The 20,412-nt window shown below is 36.1% G+C and overlaps 1 protein-coding gene across 1 annotated transcript in view; it reads left to right on the top strand.

The window, feature by feature from the left end:
* The window catches only part of MINDY2 (MINDY lysine 48 deubiquitinase 2), a 31,923-nt gene extending 15,847 nt beyond the window's left edge, over positions 1–16,076 (top strand). The window contains exons 7-9 of the mRNA XM_062627379.1: positions 6,675–6,848; positions 7,876–8,049; positions 9,436–16,076. Of these exons, the coding sequence (XP_062483363.1) occupies positions 6,675–6,848; positions 7,876–8,049; positions 9,436–9,555 (468 nt within the window). The 3' untranslated portion in view covers positions 9,556–16,076. The remainder of the gene's footprint in view (positions 1–6,674; positions 6,849–7,875; positions 8,050–9,435) is intronic.
* The last annotated feature ends 4,336 nt before the right edge of the window (positions 16,077–20,412 follow it).

Raw genomic sequence — 20,412 nt, 5'->3', positions numbered from 1 at the left:
AGGAAATTAAAAGAAAAAAACAAAACAAAAGAAACCAAACCAGATCACTGATCCTTTTTAAAGGAAACATAGAAGCCTGTTTTTTTATGTGCTTATGTTTTCTGGAATTTGCTTTAGAATTGAAGAGTCTGTGTAATTTTAGGAAAGAAAATACTTGGTGATACTGAAATAATTCAAAGAGCAAAAGTCATAAATTGGAGACATTTTCAAGTTCAACATGTTATTCTAATTGAACAGATGAACCAGAATAACCTTAATTCTGCTCTTTATTGGTGCCATGAAACAATCGTATGATTGTGTTTGAGCCATTTTTAATATTTGTGGTGCTTGGCTGTTCAGATTACTTTTTTTAAAGTTGTACTAAAGTCCGGTCCACATCCCATCTGGTGAGCTAGTTTTAGTAGTTTTAGACGTGATAGATATTTTCTGGTTTCTGTTCTTCTTTAAGGAGGGATAATCTTGTGGATATTTTAGAGCAGATATGGGAGAGGTGGAGACTGGTAACATCCTTTGTGCATATAATTTGAATTCTCTGGTTTTGAAGTATTTATTACAAAGAGTTTGCAGTATTTATTATTTGACACATAGTATAAATTTAAAAATGCAAGATTTACTAAAACTGACAACACTACCCAGTTCTGAGTTTAGAGTGGCTTTCCACTGCCAGATCAAAGGATTTTTACCTTGCTTTTGAATTGCTTATTTTAGAGGGCTGTTTTACTCAAATGAGAGTTACTTGGAAGTGTGAATAAACAGCGCAGTATTCTGAATTCTTGTGTCTTTGGTTTGAAATTTCTTTCACAAGCTGCTGTTACAGGATGTTGCATAGTGACAAGAACTGCTTGGAAACAATTGGGGTACTATTTGCCCAACTTCTATGATTTATTAGGCTGGTTAATCTACTCGTGCTTCCTTTGTGTCCAGTGTGTATTGATTTTTTTGGTTTTGCATGGATAGTAAAGGAATCTGTAAGGAAAGGAATTGGAGTGACTCCTCATAAATGTGGCTTTTTAATATTTTTTTTAATTGTTACTAAATTAACAATAATAAAATAGGTGGTTGGGGTTTTTCGCACTTAAGTACTTCTTGCAAGAACAGAAATAGAATGGTTATGAACATAGAGCAACATTATGAATTCCTGGTGTAGAGTAAGAAGGTATCAGTGCTTTATATATTGTAGGCAAAAGCTTATTAACAGTCTCTGCTAGCAGATATTTAAAAGGCATTTCTACACGAGTTATGGGTATGACAATACTTCAGGCTTTGAGCTGGACAATTATAGGTGAAAAGTATTAGAAAACTTAAGAGTTTTTGATTTATGAACAAGAGAAAAAGTCAAAGGAAGAAAACTGGTTTTAGTTCACTGTCACTGTACTTGAAGCCTTTCGTTACTGTTTTGAAGTATTCCAGTTTAATATATGGACACTTCTAAAAGGTTAATCTTCAGCCAGGTAACTTGTGCCATTTTTACAAATCTTCCAAATTCTTGACTCCAAGAGTAAGAGTTAAATGGAAGGGTCTCATTCAGTAATATTTTTTGTTTTAGTTACAGCTTTCACATCAAAATAATGGAAGCTTGATGAGTAAAGTAGCAGTAGTAGAATAATGGTGACAGTGAGGTTTTTCAGATATTACTAGGAAAAGTTTTGAAGTGATCCTTCTCTAAAGACTTGAGTGTTGTGTTGGTATTTTTTTAAACTGCTGAGTTGATAATTGCAATGTAATTGTGACAATTCACAGATTGCATTTCAGAATAGACCATCAGTTAAATTCAGTTTGTTTACTCAGGTTCTATTATTTAATGTGGTCTTGAATAATAAATATTTTACTAGTCCTCTTCTGAAAATTGAATTAAATTTGCATAATACAATATGTTGTCATTTCTGTTTTGGGCAAAGTCTGAGTATTAGGATCGTGTTTATGCCTATGGAAAAAAAAAATGTAATTATCACCTACAAAAGAAAAGCAAATATGGCAACACTGTATTAGACATCTGCTGAAGTATGGTGAGTGTTAGTTAATAATGGCAGTTCAGTTATCAGATTCTTCATCTCTTTCAGTACTATTTGTCCATTTGCCTGAGTAGTCATTTATTCTACTTCCTGTCCCTTTAATTGCATATTAATAGTCTTGGCTCGTGTGATTATACAGTAATCATTTTCAGCACTTAAAGATGTGATTATTATTTTTTTTTTTTGCCTTTGCTTTTCATTACACAGATAATAAATACATCAAATGATAATTCCCTAGATCAAGGAAAAACAGGACTGTAAAGAGGGGATCAGTTTGGTAAGAGTATCTTGGTTCAGTTGGAATGTTTTTCCCACTGGTGTGACTGTAATACAACCTATTTTCTTTACTGAAAAGTGACAAGATACTTACCTGTTTGGATTTTAACTATGTGTGGTGCAGTTCTGTTTTCTAGTTTATATATATCGGGATTCTATTGCAGAACTCAGTACAGACTTTTAATTAAATACAAAGTATATTTCATAGCAATAATTGCACTTTTTCCTTTGGTGTTTAAGATGATGTCTGAGTTTGGCATAGTAGGGGTAATGTATATAACTTCTTAAAAACATGTTTAAATGTTTTTCCGTTTCTTAGTAAGTGTGCAGGTTTTATTTCTCAGGATTACTCTGTTGAATCAAACGGTGCTTACCTTTTAAAACAATTCATACTTTTCTCTAACAGTTAAAACATTCAGATAGATTAGAAAAATCTCAAGAAAGCACTCATTCACATTGATGTAAAATATATATGACCTCTTAATAAGAACCAAGGGGTCTGATCCAGAAGCCCAAGAAAACATTTTCATAGATTTTGAAGGATAAGGCTTTAAATGTTTGTCTTTACTGTAAAAGCTATTGGTGAGATATTTGGTTTTCCTTTTCAGTTTTCTAAATTGCTGGAAACTTGGTAATTGGCTTCAGAACAAGGACTGTAAAACCATTAATTTTAATTATTTACTCTGGTCATGGAATTAAGCCAGGAAAGGAGGTCTTGTGGGCTGCAGGTGATGTTACTGGTTACATCTGTTTGCATTTCAGAGTAGTTTTCTGTACAAACCAGAGACTAAGAGATTGTTCTTCAGGAGAGTAGTATTACTTTTATCCTTCCTTGGCTTTATTTCAAGCTTTTTATATGTGAAACTATAAAATCTGGGCATTGGTCTACAATATCTAGCTATTGAGTCTTAGGATAAATAATTATTTGTAACTTTAGTGTAGGGACAGATTACATTAACAGTTATCCACTTAAGACTTTATTTTACTGTTTTATTCCCTATTAAGAGCAGGTACTACTTTCTGTTACTACTCATAGTATGTGCTAGTACTTTTGGGGGCAGTGTTAACCCATGAGACTATTAATTAAAAAGCCCCATATTTAAAAATAAACCTTAAAGATAAGCTGGTAATACTTTAGAAGTGGCCAGTTAAGATTTTATGAAGGTAGAAACACATTTATTTTGTCAAGTATGATGTTGTTCTTTGCAGTGTGTATTTGAAAAGCATATTCATGTACATTCATTAGCTTAATTGCATGAACTTGGTGTGCTGATCATCCTGTTTCAGCTTTAACCCTGACTAGAAAGTAAATGCAGAATCAGCACCATGATCTAATAAGTAGAACACATTCTGATTTTTACCTATTTTAAAGCCTCCTTCCTAAATTCTTACTTCAGTGTAAATGAATGTTTCAACACTGGATAATTCTTACTGATTCTGTCACTGTGTGCCCTCTTACACTTTTCCTTCCTGTGTGTTGCACTGAGTGGAGCTGAAGTGCAGAAACTTTGGTAGGCTGCAAATGTCTTGTAGAACTACTGGACACATCCAGTCAGAAATCCCAGTGTTACGTTATACTGGTTGTACATCAGTGTCTCTTACCAAAGGCTGATCTGTTAAGTGCTGAAGAATGGTGGCTGGTTCCTGGCACCAGCCATATCATTCCTTAGTGCAACTCAAATTATAGAGGCAAGGTGAAGGTCGTATGATAAGAAGTTGAAGGTTGTATCATAAAAAGCTTTTCATAGATCACAAAATCCCCTCAGTGGAATTTCGCTGGGTCAGTGAAGTTGGCCTGTGAGCCTTTAGAATTGGGAAAAGAACATGCATTGGCATTAAAGCGGTGCCTGTAAAAACAGTCTGTACCTTTGGCCTTTATTTGCTTGTTTCAAGTAGATGGAGCAAAACATTTAAGTTTTAGGAAGACTGATATCTGTGGAGATGATGCCTAGTACAAAAAGAGCTCACTCGTATTTTGTATATGAAGCTGAAAGTTGCCCAGTTATTACCAAAGTTATGTGAGTATTAGCAGTGTTATGAGGGTCCTTGGGAATCTGTTTGGGTTTTTTGGGGCAATTATACTAATATGAAGTAGAGATCAGAGTGACTGATAAACAAACAAAAAGGGAAAGATGACTTTAGATCTTTGACCTGTGCTTCCCCATTGTTCTTTCATTCCAATAAAGTTAAAAGAACTCCATCTCTTCACAAGTACTAGGGAGGCTGTGTTTGTTACTTTGCTAAGTTTTGTTAAAGTGAAGCTTTGCAATTGATACTGGAATTAGGGTGGTATTGTTTAGGTAATACAGTGATGCGTAATGCAGTTTCTTGCCTTTCATCAGGGAGCTGTGTTAAAATGTTCATTTACTCTTAAGATGACATTTTAAAAATCAGCGTCCCTGTGTAGTTCCGCTGAGGAAGTCTTAAAACCCAAGTAAGAATATGAATTTTGTTTTAAACATTTCTCTTTCAAATAGCTGCTAGTTTTAAAATGTCTTTGAATGACAGATACTAGATTCTAATCCCACAGAAGTAATTCTGTACTTTAATATTTGTGTGTGGAAAGTTCATCTTCTAATACTTGGGAGATTATGAAAGCATTAAAATTTCTCTATTTCAGTATTCTTAGTAAGCTACACGGAGCTGTTTAAAAAGTAACGCAAAATATATGGCATAATAGAAAAAAACTTGAGAGCCCTCAACCCCCTTTTTTTTTCTTTTTAGGTTTTGTTAGAGTCAATGCACTGGACAAAATAAAATTGAAAAGGTTCAAATACACTTACCTTAAAGATTCTGTGATTTTTTTTTTTATTTTTTTTTTTTTTACATTTTTTAAAGACTTCTTTAAAGACTTAGATTTAAGCTGCTGTGAAAAAGGTGTTTTGTATGAACTAGAGGTGATTCGAAATTACTTCTTAATAATAATTTAATAATTTAATAATAATAATAAAAATTTTCTTCCTGTGGTTTTTAAGCATCAGAAGTAGCAATCAGGTTTTATGTAGGTTTCTGAGGGAAAGATAATCCTTAGATCATGTTATGTGATCAGACTTACTGCTGACAGTTACATTTATGTCTATAAGCCCACCTGTGCTGTAATAACTGCCATTCCAAAGCTTGAAGATAAAACTGTGTCCTTTGTGGGTTTTTTACGTGTTCTCTTTGGCCTTTTGTATAAGCACATCTCGTGATATTAGGTAATATTAGAACAATTGCTGCATGTGAATCCTCAAAGAATATTTTTGTCATATGACCTACCAGCCATAGAAGGGATGGCTGTAACTTAGTAGGATTAGAAAGATCTGATTTGGATTTCACTGTATCCTATAGACAGTCTTCTAATGACTTGAGAGAAGTCTATGAGCCAGTCCTATACTTGTTGAGTAGGGCTGATGTTTTCATTTTTTGCCTGTCAACCTAGGAAATCATTAGAACAGGAACTGCCTTGTGTGTGCCTGTGGTATATGGCTGTTAGCGTAAATAATGTTCTTGCTTTGGAGTATAATTCTAAAAAACATTATAAATAGGGTAAGATTAAGACCTCATTTAAACTGAAATTTAAACATGGATTTTTTTGCTGCTTTGCTGTCCCTCAAACATGCAGCTCCATCTCCTTTTACTTGAGAACCACTTCTGTAATTTCCCATTAATTTCAGCTCCTCTCCCATTCCTTCAGCCTGAACTTGCATTTCATCCTCCTTGTACCTTGGCTTCTGGACTTGTTAGCATTGTCTCTTTCACTCCCAGACCAGCCCATTTTATAATTTCAGAGTTTAAATCAAGAAATCTGACCTTGTGGAACTGTAAAAACGCCAACATCCAACAAAAGCAGTTACTGGTGACAAGTGATAGCAAGAATTTTAAATTCAGGTTTTTTTTCAATTGAAATAAACTTCATTCTGCTAAACCCCATTATAAAACATGAAGTCTGGGATGCAGTTGTTTTGAGGTAATGCCTCTTGGATTATTTGGAAAGATCACCTTTGTCTCCAGATCTTGCCTTTGGAATTTAATGTGGTTTGTCCTGGGACTTCAAATTTACATTACAAGTCTTGAGGCATACTTCTCAATTGCATTTACAGGGAGATATCAAAGGTATATATTCATGTTTTATATAAATTTTTAGTGAATGTGAACTTTCATTAATAGTACAAAATTACAAGATGGAATCCAGAAACTGTGTGACTGTTAATTTAGCAATGAATGCTAGTATCTGGTGGTTTAGTGCTCTGTACTGATTCATTTATGTTTTAATCTTGCTAAAAAATCTAAATGAATGTTTTACTGGAATGCAGCAGTTGTGTTAGCTGAGCATTTCTGCTAAATCTAACAGACCGTAAAAAATAATGTTTTAGTTTCACAGGTTTTCTTTATTCTTCTGCATAGGGCCAGCTTTACCTGCTGGTGACAGATCAGGGCTTTCTCACAGAAGAGAAAGTTGTTTGGGAAAGCTTGCACAATGTGGATGGTGATGGAAACTTCTGTGATTCTGAGTTCCACCTACGGCCTCCATCAGACCCTGAAACTGTCTACAGAGGGCAGCAGGATCAAATAGATCAAGTACTGTATTTCTGCTTTTCTATTGTACTTCTCTTTTTGCTTGTGACTGTGTGCAACAGTTACTATGTGTTTTTAGTCATGTACTTGTGCATATATAGGACTATAAAAAATTCTTCAGCTACTTAGTTTGGGGTTCTCACATGTGATACTTCGAAGTATTAGCATGACTTAAAGGGAAGAAGAGCAGGGTCATCTGTGAATAGTTTGGAAAATCTCATTTTAATCTCTTAGAATCTCCTTCTACAAAGAACCTGGGTGAAATGTCACATCTGCCTTGTATATGGAAACAGAAACAGCACTGCAAAACTTGTCCCCAAAACAAATTAATTTCAAGTCATTAATATTGTCATAACTGAACTTTGCCTTCTGATGCCCACTTGCTGACTGTAGGACAAAACTCATAGCGGATCGTGTGTGATGGTGGTCATTTGTTTTTTTAACTACATAGAATTAGTGTCTGAGATGGAACTCATCTGTAATATATAAGCATATAGCAAGAAGCTCCTGGGAAACCTGACATTTTGAATAAGCAAAATAAGTTTATTTTTATAATAACCACCAATGTTTTTTAAATACTGGGGGAAAATGAATAAACAGGTGGGTTTTAATAAATTAAAGCAGTGCATCTCTCGCAGAATGAAGAGTCTGACGTAAGTAACGGTAATAAAATCTTTACTTCTACCTAGAACTTGTATGAGCTGACACTGTCTTTTGCTGCTGTCCAGGTAATGGAATTGAAAACCTGATAGAGATTTTATTTATCAAAAACACATATGTACACAACATAGCTCTTGTGTTTTGTATGGTATGACATAGGCACTGCGAAAGGAAAAATGTAAAGTAGCTGTTTTCAGCCTTTCTGCAGGTGAGGTTATGGATTTGTTCTCAAATTCCTCTTTTCCATGAGGTAAATCTATTTGAAGATGAGGCTGTAAGAAAAGTGAGGTATTGTGTGCTGAAAAATTCACTGATATGACTTGACTGTTGTCTATATGGAAAAGCATTAATAAACAAGTTTAATGTTTAGGATTACCTGATGGCATTGTCTCTACAACAAGAGCAGCAAAATCAAGAGATTAACTGGGAACAGATCCCAGAAGGAATCAGCGATCTAGAGCTAGCAAAGAAGCTCCAGGAAGAGGAGGACAGGAGAGCTTCTCAGTACTATCAGGAACAAGAACAAGCAGCTGCTCAGGTCCAGGTAAGAAAGCATCATTACAGACTATGATAATGAATTTTACAGAGTGTTAAGTTACATACACACGTCTGCATTTGTAACTCCTTTGCATTGGTAAGACTATTTACATTCTGTATGGCAAGTGGTGAGATGAATATAGGAATCTTAAGAACTATGCTGTAATTGTTGGAGTGTGCATGCAGGTATGGCAGTTGCTCCCACTTAAATGCTAAAAAGCAAGCTTAACCAAAGTTAGGGTTTCATTCATATGGTTTAAGTTGGAATAATGGGATGAGTTAATATGTAAGGTTACATAGACTATATTAGCCAATATTTGTGTTACTTGCAAAATAGCATTCAAACAAGAGCTTTTTGATAGTAGTCAAAGTTTGGTCTTTGTCTTGCAGAAGTTTGTTGCTGTACCTTTTTAGGTGTTTCACTCTGATACACGATTTTATTCAGTCCTGTTTCAAATTAGGAAATTTATAGTTTCTCCCTGTGCAACTTCTGTCCCATCCCTATGAGCATGGTTGGAAAATGTGATTCATGCACATTAATAGACAAAATTACCATGTAACTAAATCTTGTGTGCAAGAGGCAGTGTTTAAGTTGGTGTTCTGGATTCAGAGAGTTCTTAACTACGGAAGACTTTTAAAACTACTTTTATTTACAAATAGGTGAAAAATCTGTGTGAAGGCTCAGTCTTTGATGGCCTAAAGCATCAAAACCTTTAATTGATGTTAAGGATGAAGAAAGAATTGTGGCAAATAAAAGTCTTATTTCCACTGCATGTTGCTTTAATAAATCATCAGTAGCTATTTCTAAGACACAGATTCACTACTGCGGGTTGCAAAAAGGTAGAACTGAAGAATCTGCTTAATGCTGCCTAACAACATGCGCTCATTTGCGGCTGTGAATGGATAGCAGCTGGAATAGCTTACGTTGCCTTTGTATAGCAGCTCCCTTGCCAAGTTCTTAACTGGTTTCTAGTCACAGAAAGCTGCTGCTTTGCCATATCTAGCTATCAAAACCAGCACTTTTAACTGCAACTTCTGAAATGTGGATTATACTCTTACAAAAGAAACTTGGAAAAAATTCCAGTACGGTAAAATACAAGTGTCAGAAAATGCTGGAAGCCACATTTTAGTATTGAAACAACTGATCTGAGTATGTGGATACAATGGAAGGGACACACAGGACTTGAAATATATTTTCATTTTCAGCTGACTCAATTTCTTAGAAATACTAAGTTTTGGCAGCTCTGGAGTATTCATACACAGAGACCCTACCTGAGTTCTGCTGGTTCGCATAATAGTTAAACCTTCTGTTTGTGAACTTGACCATGGAGTAATAACTTCAGATTGCATCTACAGTGATGTTTGTTTTGTTCACTTTATTTTTTCTACATAGCAGGTACAAGGTGCTGCTTCTCCAGCAAGCGGAAGACAATCTGGGAGTAATGAACGCAAACGAAAAGAGCCTCGAGAGAAAGAGAGAGAAAAAGAGAAGAATAGCTGTGTTCTCTTGTAAGAGAAAATGGATTTAGTCTGGAGCCAAGTGCATGTCCTCAGAAGCAAAAACAAGGAGTAAAAAGGAAGACAAACCTGTTACATGCCGCCTGTGCCTGATTACCCCATGGATTTTGTTCATGTTTCAAGAGAGGATGGGTGACTTTGTTACAATCATACAGACTTTCTTCAAAGTCATGGTGTGTGCTGCTCAAGATGGAATTCCAAATCACAGTTGGATGCGGCTGTGCTTTGAGTTAGTCATAAGAAATACTGCACCTTGTAGCTGAACACACAAATCTTGGCAGTTCTGTGTCATAGTGACATCCATTACTCATTACATCAGTTAGTAAGCTATTTTATCTTCTACTCTGAACAAAGGAGGTAATTTGTTTTGTGTAAGACTTTTTCCCGAAGTCTTTACACTAGCACAATGGAGTTCTGTGTTACTTACATGGTATGAAACTATATCTTAGGCTCGGTATAGTCTTCATGAAACAGGAGCCTGAATAACAGCTGGGCACTGCCTCCTCAGTGTGTCCAGATTTCCTTGCTTCTGGATCTGGTATGTTCGTTTTTTTTGAACCCAGATTTATACTGTGTTACTGCTATCATTGCACCTCCTGGCCAGCTTTCTTGCCCCAAGAATATGTGACCTGATAGGCATCACACAAAAAATTGTCATAGAGAATGGGGCATTTATTTATAAGCAAGATGAATATTGTTTGCTTTTCTTGCAATTACAAACTGGGTATGGCAACTCAGATGTTATCAGGGTTAAATAAGTAATTTTATAGGTAACTTCTTTTTTCTTTTAGTATTTTTTCTCTTGTAGGTAAACTGGACCAGATAAGTTCTTATTTATTGACCTCTCTATATGATAGGTGAATGATGAGAAGTGACTAAGGTCTATAATAATCATTATTCTATGTAAGAATGCAGAGTTAAAATAACTATCTGCCTTTTTTCCAGAAGTACCTTGAACTTTAACATGATGCTAACATGTCCACTTGTATATTTAAGCAAGTGTACTGTAGATAAAAAAACGCTTATTTGTTTTATAAATCATGTATCCTTAAAAAGCACACTTCTGAAGGGTGGTGAGAAGCGAGGCTGTTCTCTGAGACTGTTTGGGAAGGTGGTCAGGTGTAATATTTTGTTTTTAAATCACTAATTTAGAATTTTTGGAAAGCAGATTTTTCTAATTTATGGGAACCAAATAAACACGTTGCGTCTTGTAATATTTATAGACTGCAGGAACAGAACTCTTGCTGAATTTTGAGGGAACTGCAGATCTTCCTCCACTTTGAAGTCAGTAACAGTTACCTTCCTGCTGAACCTTTTTGATAAAGATTTCTATTTAGCAATTTGTAGATACTTTTGAAAAAGGCTGCTTCTCCCGGACAAGATACATATTTGCGCTCTAAGCCCGGGTAAGTGCATTAGTGTACAATAATCTGGGAAAGCGAAGGCAGACAGGTGGGATATGACATTCCTGGTTTCAGGTGTTCGGAGAATGTCTGAGGGAGAGTGTGTCTAAACACACGTCCACCAGTAAGAAGCTGCTGTTAGGAACCTAGAATGAAAATCAGATGGATAGAGGAAGAATGTCTTACTAACTAAAGGGCCAGTTTGTATCGCTTTTTTCTTTCATGCCTCTTTTGGTTTTCCCTCTTTTGTTACAATTTCCCTTTTATAATAATGAGGTAATGAACAGTAGGAGGTCTCTAATACACAAACTGCAAATTTAAAGATTTCTCTATTACCTAGAAAAGTCATGGCCAGAAAAGTAATTTTAATACTTAATGTATGCAGATAATTTTCCCTGTCAAAGCAAAGGTGGACATCTTCTTTCCTTTGCAGCAGCCTAACTTCTTCAAATTAATGTGATGGAGGATCACCAACATAATGACTTACCTACTTTAAGCAGATCAGAAAATATTCCAGTAGTGTCAATAACAAAGACTTTAAGCCAGAATGTTGTTTAAAAACATTCTGTTACTAAGATTTTTCCAAATTTGTGTATTTACATTTATTTATTGACCTTGAAAAATAAATATGTCGCGCTAAGTGTTTGTTATCTTATTATTTTCAGTGACAGTACTGCCACTTTAAATTCCTTTTTCAACAAATCTAGCTGGAGCAGCATTGTGGCTATTGTGTGTATCTTTTCACCCCAAGATACTTGCTCAGATTAGAAGAATTCATGTAACATTTCCAGTTTCAGACAGCTGTGCCTGAAACCTAATATACTGTAGTTACAGTAATGTTGTCATGTGGTCACAGAGGAAAAAATGTCAATAGTCATCATGAAGTCTGAACTCCCAGATAATTCAGGTTTCCTTTCAATAATGGAGTAAAGAGTTTCAGATTAGATGAGATGGCAAACATGATGTTCAAACAGTTCTCTGTTTTTATCCTTTTTACTTTACAGGTCTTGAAGCTTTGGAAAAAAGGTAAAGAATTTGTGAAATCTAGTACATTGTTCTGCACAGGCTGAGCTTGTTAGTAGCAAAAGTTTTAAGTGGATGAGCTTGATAGTATTCAAAATGAGAAGCATCTGGAAGCTTTATTTGTACCCCACTGTGACTAAGCACTCCAAAAGCAACTATCACAGTTGGTATCTCTTGACAGCATCTGATGATTAAAAATAATGAACAGAATTGCTTTTATCTGTAACAGTGAGCTTTGAAAACAAAATATTGATGGAGTACCCGAAAGACAAGTGTTTACTTCTGACTGCTTCATCTGCCTCCTTTTTGAAGCTAACGTCCTGGTGAAAGAGGGCAGATTTATACTTTAAATCTGTTTATAAAATTTAGCATGCACATGCTCCAAATGCCTACATAATATATATGAAAGTGTGCAGAAAAGTAGAGTAGCACTTGTTTTCCACTAGATAAAAGCTAGCACAGAAGACAGAATCCTAGAATTTTTTGTTGTTGCATTGTAGTTGTGAAATAAAGCTAAATACAGGTATTCTTGGAATTGGCAAAAAACAATGAGCACTGCCACAGTGATAAATGTTTTTCTAAAAGGCACTTTTTAAATGCTCAAATGAACCATTTTTCTTGTGATGCTTATGGAATCTGCAACCCAACACAGCAGATCCCAAGGAAGATTGTAACACGAGGATAAAATTAGCATTCCTGAAAATTCACTTCAATACAATGCAAAAAATACATTTTGTAGCTAGTCATCTAGTCAGCATGTGTTCAGATTGTCTTTAGAGCTGCTCTTGTGGATCACAGGCACACAACCTACAAGTGAAGCATATGCTCTTCTGTGTACACTTGCACTGGATTGCTAATCTCCACTCCCATTTGGTATTTCACGTTATTGTCAAATGCTTCTTTAAACTTGTACACACAAGTTCTTGGAAAAAAAAATTCCAGTATGTAATAAAAGGCAATTTGAGTTCTTGAAATTGAACTTTTGGTGTATTCAGCAGGAAATACTGAAGTCAAAGGTGAAGATAATGTACATTTAATTGAACCTTTCTTCTTTCCTGCTACAATAGACCTGCAATACAAAGCTAGCTCGTTGCTTAGATCAGCTTTCTTACCATTAGGATGCTTATCATAGTCAATTGCTGAAGTTTATACAAAGTACATTCTTAAAGACAACGTACTGAATTAAGAGCTGTATTCATTTTATGTAAGAGTAGTCTTTAATATTGTAACTGTAAGCAGCAGGTGACTCATGAAATGCAAGTTAATTGATGCAGTATCAGCATTACAAAGCATATTACAGAAAAGCAAAAGTAACAAGCCTTAGTTTGGTTGCAATATAATGCTGACATTTCTTCCATATATGCTATGATAACAAGACCTCAGTAGCAAGAAAAGTCTGACACTGAAAAACGTTCATATAGTCTAATGATAGCAAATGTTACATGCAGGAACTTAAACATATGCATTTTATCTTGTGATTTCAGTGCAGTTGCTTTTTTTTAAGCATAATTAGCAATAAACTGTTAGCAGTGTTGTTTTGAGTGGGAAAATTTGGTGAGATGAATGACACTTTGTTATACAAAATCGTTTATACAGAAGTCAATTTGATGTTAACTTTTGTAGTGTTTTCATATAGCTTCTTGTTCACAGACTGTTCTGATAGTTGTCCAGTAAAAAAGCAATGCATTTAAGTTCAACTATCATCTGCTTTGATGGGGAAGAACTGCCATAGGGAAATGCTGAGGGGGAAAGAGGCTGGAACATAAAAGTCCCTACATCACCTTTTGAGATTGTTTAGGGATTTGTCCTTAATTTTGCTTTTATTTCACATATAAACAGCTGCAGCACAGCATGCAGTGGCCAAGTCTTCTCATCTAGGTAAGGCCCAGCAAACTTACTTCATATTGGGTTGGGACTGTCTGTCCCTGTACACTCTGTTTTGTGCTCTCGTAATGCTTGTAGGTCAAGATGAGCTGTTCTTACCCTCTGATAATTTACAGTACTTGTCAGTTCCCTGCTGTTCAGTCCTGGTCATTGTGTCAGCTTTTACCACGTCTGCCCTAAGCTCTCTTTACCCTGGAGAGTTAGCTCTGGAGAACTTGCTGAAACCTCAAAGTTCTTTATTGCATTTACAGTATGTTCCCTGATTTGTAGTTTAACTTGTGCTAACGGAGAAGCTTCATGTGCAGAAATGAGAAATTCCTTGGATTTTAGCATTTAAGAACTTCAGCTGTCTATCTTCAGAAGTCATGATCCTGTGTTTACTTGACAGCATAGAAGAATTCTCAGCACAATGTTGTTGGGTTTGGGAAATCCATAGGGAACAATTCAGATCAGTTTCAGTACTCAGATCAACTGAAGAGCTTGCTAGCTTAGTATAAACATTATGCTCACAAAAAAGTTTGTAATTTTTGTAAGCATAATAACAATATGATGAAAATAAATCATTCTCTAATCTGTTGGTGAAACATGAAGCAAGACACTGCAAGCGCTTTAATCACTAGGTGAATCACACATTTAAGGAAGCAGGTGGTGGTGCTGTCGCTAAGAGCCTTGCTGGGGCTAAGGGTGAAATATGATTGATACGGTCAAACACTAAGACAAATGCATATAGATCTTGGAAGTGGACAGGGACACAGAATTGTGTAAGTTACACATTTTTTTAAATTAAACTCTTAACTGTCCTTTAGTGCTGACCCCGATTTCAGTTTAGGTCCCATCCAGCTCAAGTTGTACCTATTGTGAAATTCATAAGGATCCAAAGTGATATACCAGTGTCATGATCATGAGGTGATGCCTTTAAACTCACAGAATCTTAGACTCTCCATCACAGAGTTGGATGAAGTAATGTGACATTTAGTCTGTTTTAACTTGAAGTTCCTATTCTCTTTTCATTTTGAAGCCATTAGTAAAGCTTGCATAGACTTAAGCCTTCAGCTGTGGTATTTTGAAGCTGAATTATGCTAAGCAGTCTTGAAAAACTTCCATTGACATAGCCTGGCATTCTTAGCTTTCTAAATGTGTTTCAGGAAAAGCTGGGATAACTGCTAGTTTTGTCTGCAGCCTTCTTTTTTCTGGCTCACTGGCACATGCCAAGGAAAGGGTCAAAACTGCAATTAGAAGAAACATCAGTGTGTCAGTGAACTGAAGCGAGCTGAGTGTGGGTACATCCTTGGGTTTGGGTCATCGGTGATTTGGGGAAGCTCCAAAATAACAATACAAAAACAGACCTTTTTTCCCCCCTTTAGATGAACTGTCCATATCCAGTCAGTATTTGCATTGAGTATCTTTTCTTAAGGCTTGCTTATGTGCTTCAAGTCTGTGAAGCTGCTGGATTAATGTTTATGCTTGTAACCTAGTAAATGCTGCTGAGCATACACATAGGAACACTTCTGCCTTCAGGCACAGAAATAACACTGACAGTCAGTATTTACGCTTACCAACTCTGATGCTTTTACATACAATGGATGTAGAATAGTTAAAGGAAAATCTAAATAAAGCTCTTTACCATTGCTAAAACATTATTTTTGGCAATGGCAAATTATAAAATTTAATGGAAACTATGAAGTCAGAGATAACAAGGTATTAGTGGTGTTATGCACTGCATCTCAATGAATACAGAATAGGCAGGAGTTGTACAAGACTAGCTGTGTTAGCCAGATGCTGTTGAAAGGCCCCATTTGATTTGGTGCCCCAGTTCCTTTACTGTAAATTCATGCAGCTCATGAATTTATGCATTTATGTCATGAAGACACAGTGTAGTTTAAGTAGACACAACCATGCCATCTTTAGCTACTGCTAACAGTTTTAATACCGAGGACAATGATACGGACTGCTCCATGTAATGTATTAATTCCAAGTGCATATTGTCATTAAGTCTGTATTATAATTTAATGTGCCAGCTATAATAAAGCTAGCGTGATTACTTCTGTCCATGCTATAACTGCACTTCCTTTCTGTGGAAGAAAAACAGAAAATTAGATGACTGTTTTCCTATAGACTTTGAAACTACCTTGAAATGCTCTTTGTAACACTGTCTTTTTCGGTCTTAGGAAATTAAAGAACATGTAGAAGTTTCTGCAGAAATGTAGTGATTTGACACAGTGTTTTCCTTGTCTTGTAGTATGTCTGTATGGAATACAGTATTTTTTTTAAAACCCACCTTACCATTTGATTCTGTAAGAGAATGCTGTATTTAGTTACGTATGCTGCAGTCACCTTTTAAAACTAACCAACTGTTTCATAAGTAGCAAACCTAAGCTGTAGAAATTTCACTGGAAGGATCGAATAAATTTCAGGAAAAGAATTATTTGTAAACACAGTAATGCAACATTTTGTTTCTTTCCTATGGTCTCCTGTGCACTGCAGTAGGGACAGGTCAGGACATAGTGGTGGCTGAATGCGTCTTAGGATCCTTTTAAACTTCTGGAGCAGCACTGCAATACTTGACACTTGTCCCAAATCTTTGTTAAACGTCTATTCAGTCCAACTTCACACCCCCAGACACAGCCATGAAGAGGAACAGGACACTGCAGTGCAGACTTACACCAGCCAGTTCTAGCATTTATTGAAATGTCTGATATTTATGTACCAATGTGCGTCAGCTCTACAAGCAGAGAGCTGGGAGAAACAACTGCTGTACGTGCAGCTTCAGCTCTGCCAGTATGTGCAGCTTCAGCTGGAGCTTCCAAAGGGCTGAGGAAGCTGATGACCAATACTATTCTTTTGAAATAAGTCACAGACCAAATATATTTTAATCTATGCTGGGTTTACCTTTAGCTTTTCTTTCTAAAAGAGGAAAGCTGCTGTTACATTATCCTGTGTAATCTGAGAAGAAAGTCAGTTCAATTTTGAATTTAACTGTGTCTCCAGCTTTCCAAGCTTTTCAGCATGTTACCTGTTCAGCATTTTAAGCCTATTTCCACTGACACTTCATTTTCTATTCCATATTTTGGTGTCAGGGCATTAACTGGTCTCTTAATTGTAGGGCTTTTGTTACTGTAGATCAGCCAGAGCCAAAAAGGGCTGATTTAATAATTAACAGTTTAGTTTACAACTGAATTCTAGTGAGATCCTTCAAAGTTTGAAACCAGGTTCTATGTGAGGTAAGTAGTAAGAATGTTTTGGGTTTTTGGCCAGTTGCACCCCTGGCAGACCTAACAAAGGAGTTGTAATTGTAACCCCCTACCCCCATTGCTATTGGACAAATTATGTCACTTGTGGATGGTTTGAGGTTTTCTCCCCTCTATTTCTGCAGTGTATAATCACTGTTTACAGGTCAGCCCTCAAAACAATTGATAGTGGTACTTCAAAGTCACAGAATATTAATACCTTACAGCAACTTTCTTTATAAGGGAATGAACAATATGGAGGTACTGTCATCAGTTCCTCCACAATAACCTTATAGAGCTTTAAGTGGCAGTTTTGGTTTATCTTTCATATTATAGCTTTCAGTGAAAGCAGCTCTCATCAAAGTGTACATACATAATTTCTGATTATCCTTTTAGCTGGTCAGTAGATGCATAGCTATTATTTATACAACATTTGATAATCACCTTTTACAGAGACATAAGCTTATTAAAGAAAATATGGATAAAACTGATGAAACAGAATCATAGAATGATAAGCTCATCTAGGTCAAATCCCTGCCATGGGCAGGGATGTCTTGCACTAGACCAGATTGCTCAAGGCACTGCCCAACCTGGCCTTGAACACTGGCAAGGCTGTTCCAGTGCCTCATCACTCTTACAGTTTCTTACTTGCATATAACCCGACCTTACCCTGTTTTAGTTTGTACCCATTCCCCCTTGTCCTATTGCTACAGTCCCTGATGAAGAATCCCTCTCCTGCATCCTTGTAGGCCCCCTTCAGATACTGGAAGGCTGCTATGAGGTCTCCACGCAGCCTTCTCTTCTCCAGGCTGAACAGCCCCAACTTTCTCAGCCTATCTTCATACAGGAGGTGCTCCAGCCCCCTGATCATCCTCATGGCCCTCCTCTGGACTTGCTCCAACAGCTCCATGTCCTTATGTTGAGGACACCAGAACTGTACATAATAGAGTGAGGTCTCACAGGAGCAGAACAGACATACAAAAATGAATCCTACAGAAGTTCCCTCTAGTTGAACGGTGTCAAGTCAATTTGATTTATTACATTAACTGTCTTGACTGGCTCTTTTTAGATTCAAATTATATATCTATATAAATACTTGTGTATTTTAGGGAAGTTCTTAAGACACACACAGATTAGTAAGTCTTCAAGAGACCATGCTTAGACCCACCAGAACTGTGCAACTGCCATGATGAAACATCAGTGTAGCTGTGAGCCTGTTAGTTACCTAATGTCTACCTTGGTCTCTATAGCTGGTTTTAAAAGGAAATCCAAAAATCAAAGCTAATGCCAAGCTACTTTATTTACCAAGAGAGAGAAGAAGTTACACTTTTAAAAATCACAGCTTAGAAGTACACGACATTGACTCTGGTCCTGCAGTACCAGTTGTACCAATGTATGCGCCTGAAATTCTTTTCATCCTGATGTTACACCATTATCCCATGTTGTAATGGCATCTAGTTCAACTACTGAATGTTTCACATTTTAAAAGCCTTAACTGTTTTTATTGCATTAATATGTTTTTAAAGACTATAAGGAAACAACATTTTCCTTGTAAATAGTTAAAATAATTTTGAACACTTGAATAAGTTCCAGAGAAGTCCAGTGCTGTATCTTAATACTCCTTTTTGTGTGAGTGAAGAAAACAGTATTACATTCTTTTCTCTTATAAAGCATCTGCAGTTACCAGTCTCTCTATAGTTTAAGGTATTTAATCTACTGAGATTTATTTTGGTTAACATTCTTCTGATATTTGTTGTATGTAAACAGATTTAAGTGAGCAAACTTAAATAAACTTTTCATTTACGTATTTATGTTCTTTCCTAGTAACAAAGGTTGGATGAAACCCTTAAAAAAAAACCCCTAACAAAACACCTCCCTGTCCTTTTCCAGACTTCTGATCTAAATACTTCATAAATTCACAAGGGGTTTGGCAGTTTTATTTCAATCAGACATCCCCACCTTTCCCATCACCCTAGTTTGTTCCACTATTTTAAATTTCTTACGCACAGTAACTTTTATTTAAGTAAGCAAAAACGTCATGAAATACTATTTATGCATTCCAAATGTTAAATGATAAAATCTAGACTTGTTTACTGTTGGCAAGATTAGCTGCAGCTCCAGTTCTGGTTTTGTATCTCTCTATAGCTTTGTCTTTTAAACTTTCATATTTCCCATTTGATCCATTAGTCACTACAAATTCATGCTAGAGCAAACGTTTCTGTATGTGTTGTCACACCTAAAGCAGTACGTGCTCCAGCCAAATGGATATGTAGTTTCTGAAACCAAGTTTTAACTTCTACTTTCTTCTGGAAATTCCTGCAAAAAACCAAACAAACCCAAACCCTCAGTAAACTGAACTTCATTTTTTTCTAAGAACTGAACAATGGAGAAGTTGTATTAAGTGCATCAAGATAAATTACTTACTGGATAAATGTGTCCTGACACACTTGCTTAATGCAGTGTATTTATTCTGTTTAAACATAAATATTTGACAGTTTTGGATATTCAGACAAGATTAATTCCAGAAAATACTGTTATACCAGGTTTCTCTCTCCTCCCATCTTTGCTCCTTACTGAAAACCAGCTTTGTTTAAGTCAGTTTCTGCTATTAATTCTTCCAGAATACTGCTGATACTTACCAGTTTTTCCACACAGCAAACAGGACTGTAGCTGAATGTATCAAAGATCCACGTGCAACATCAGCATGCTCTTGCCTTAGAATTCGTAACTTTAAAAGATAATTTGAGCCAATAAATTTGAACTTAAGCAGCTCTTATTCAAGTACTATTTTACAAGCTCTTCTCATGTTCTGTTAGCAAGGTCCTATGCTCATTTCTGTTAACTATCCAGTCTGGTAAAGCTATGTGGTGGATTACATTTGCCTTTCCTTGCTGAACAGCAGCGCTCTAACTACAGACTTAGGGTGACTGGGTGATAGATGAGTCTTAGACTGACTACCTAACATTTCTGATTGGGCCTCATCAAGAAAAATGTAACATGGGCCATTCAATGTTAAACAAAACCAAAAGGTTTTCAGAGATTCATTGCTTTTACTTGAGACCACATCAACACTTGTAGATTTACCTGAACAATGTGTAAGATTCCCCAGGCACTATAAGCAGAGTTCATTTGTGGTAGTCTCGTGTAAAACACAGTTGTATCAATGTTCTGCTGGAGCTCTGCTAAAGAACATACTGTAAAATTATTTCTTTAGGCCTCCCATGAGTATTCCTATATTTTTTGTACTTATCTTTCTTGTGCTATCAAATGTGCTTCTAGATTTTCAATTCAATCATAGTGAAGGAGACAAAGTAG

The sequence above is a fragment of the Pezoporus occidentalis genome, unplaced genomic scaffold (assembly GCF_034315485.1).
Source record: "Pezoporus occidentalis ecotype Australia unplaced genomic scaffold, CSIRO_AGI_Poc_V1 ctg11, whole genome shotgun sequence".
In the NCBI taxonomy this organism is placed as follows: domain Eukaryota; kingdom Metazoa; phylum Chordata; class Aves; order Psittaciformes; family Psittacidae; genus Pezoporus; species Pezoporus occidentalis.
This window is presented reverse-complemented; position numbering and strand designations above follow the sequence as displayed.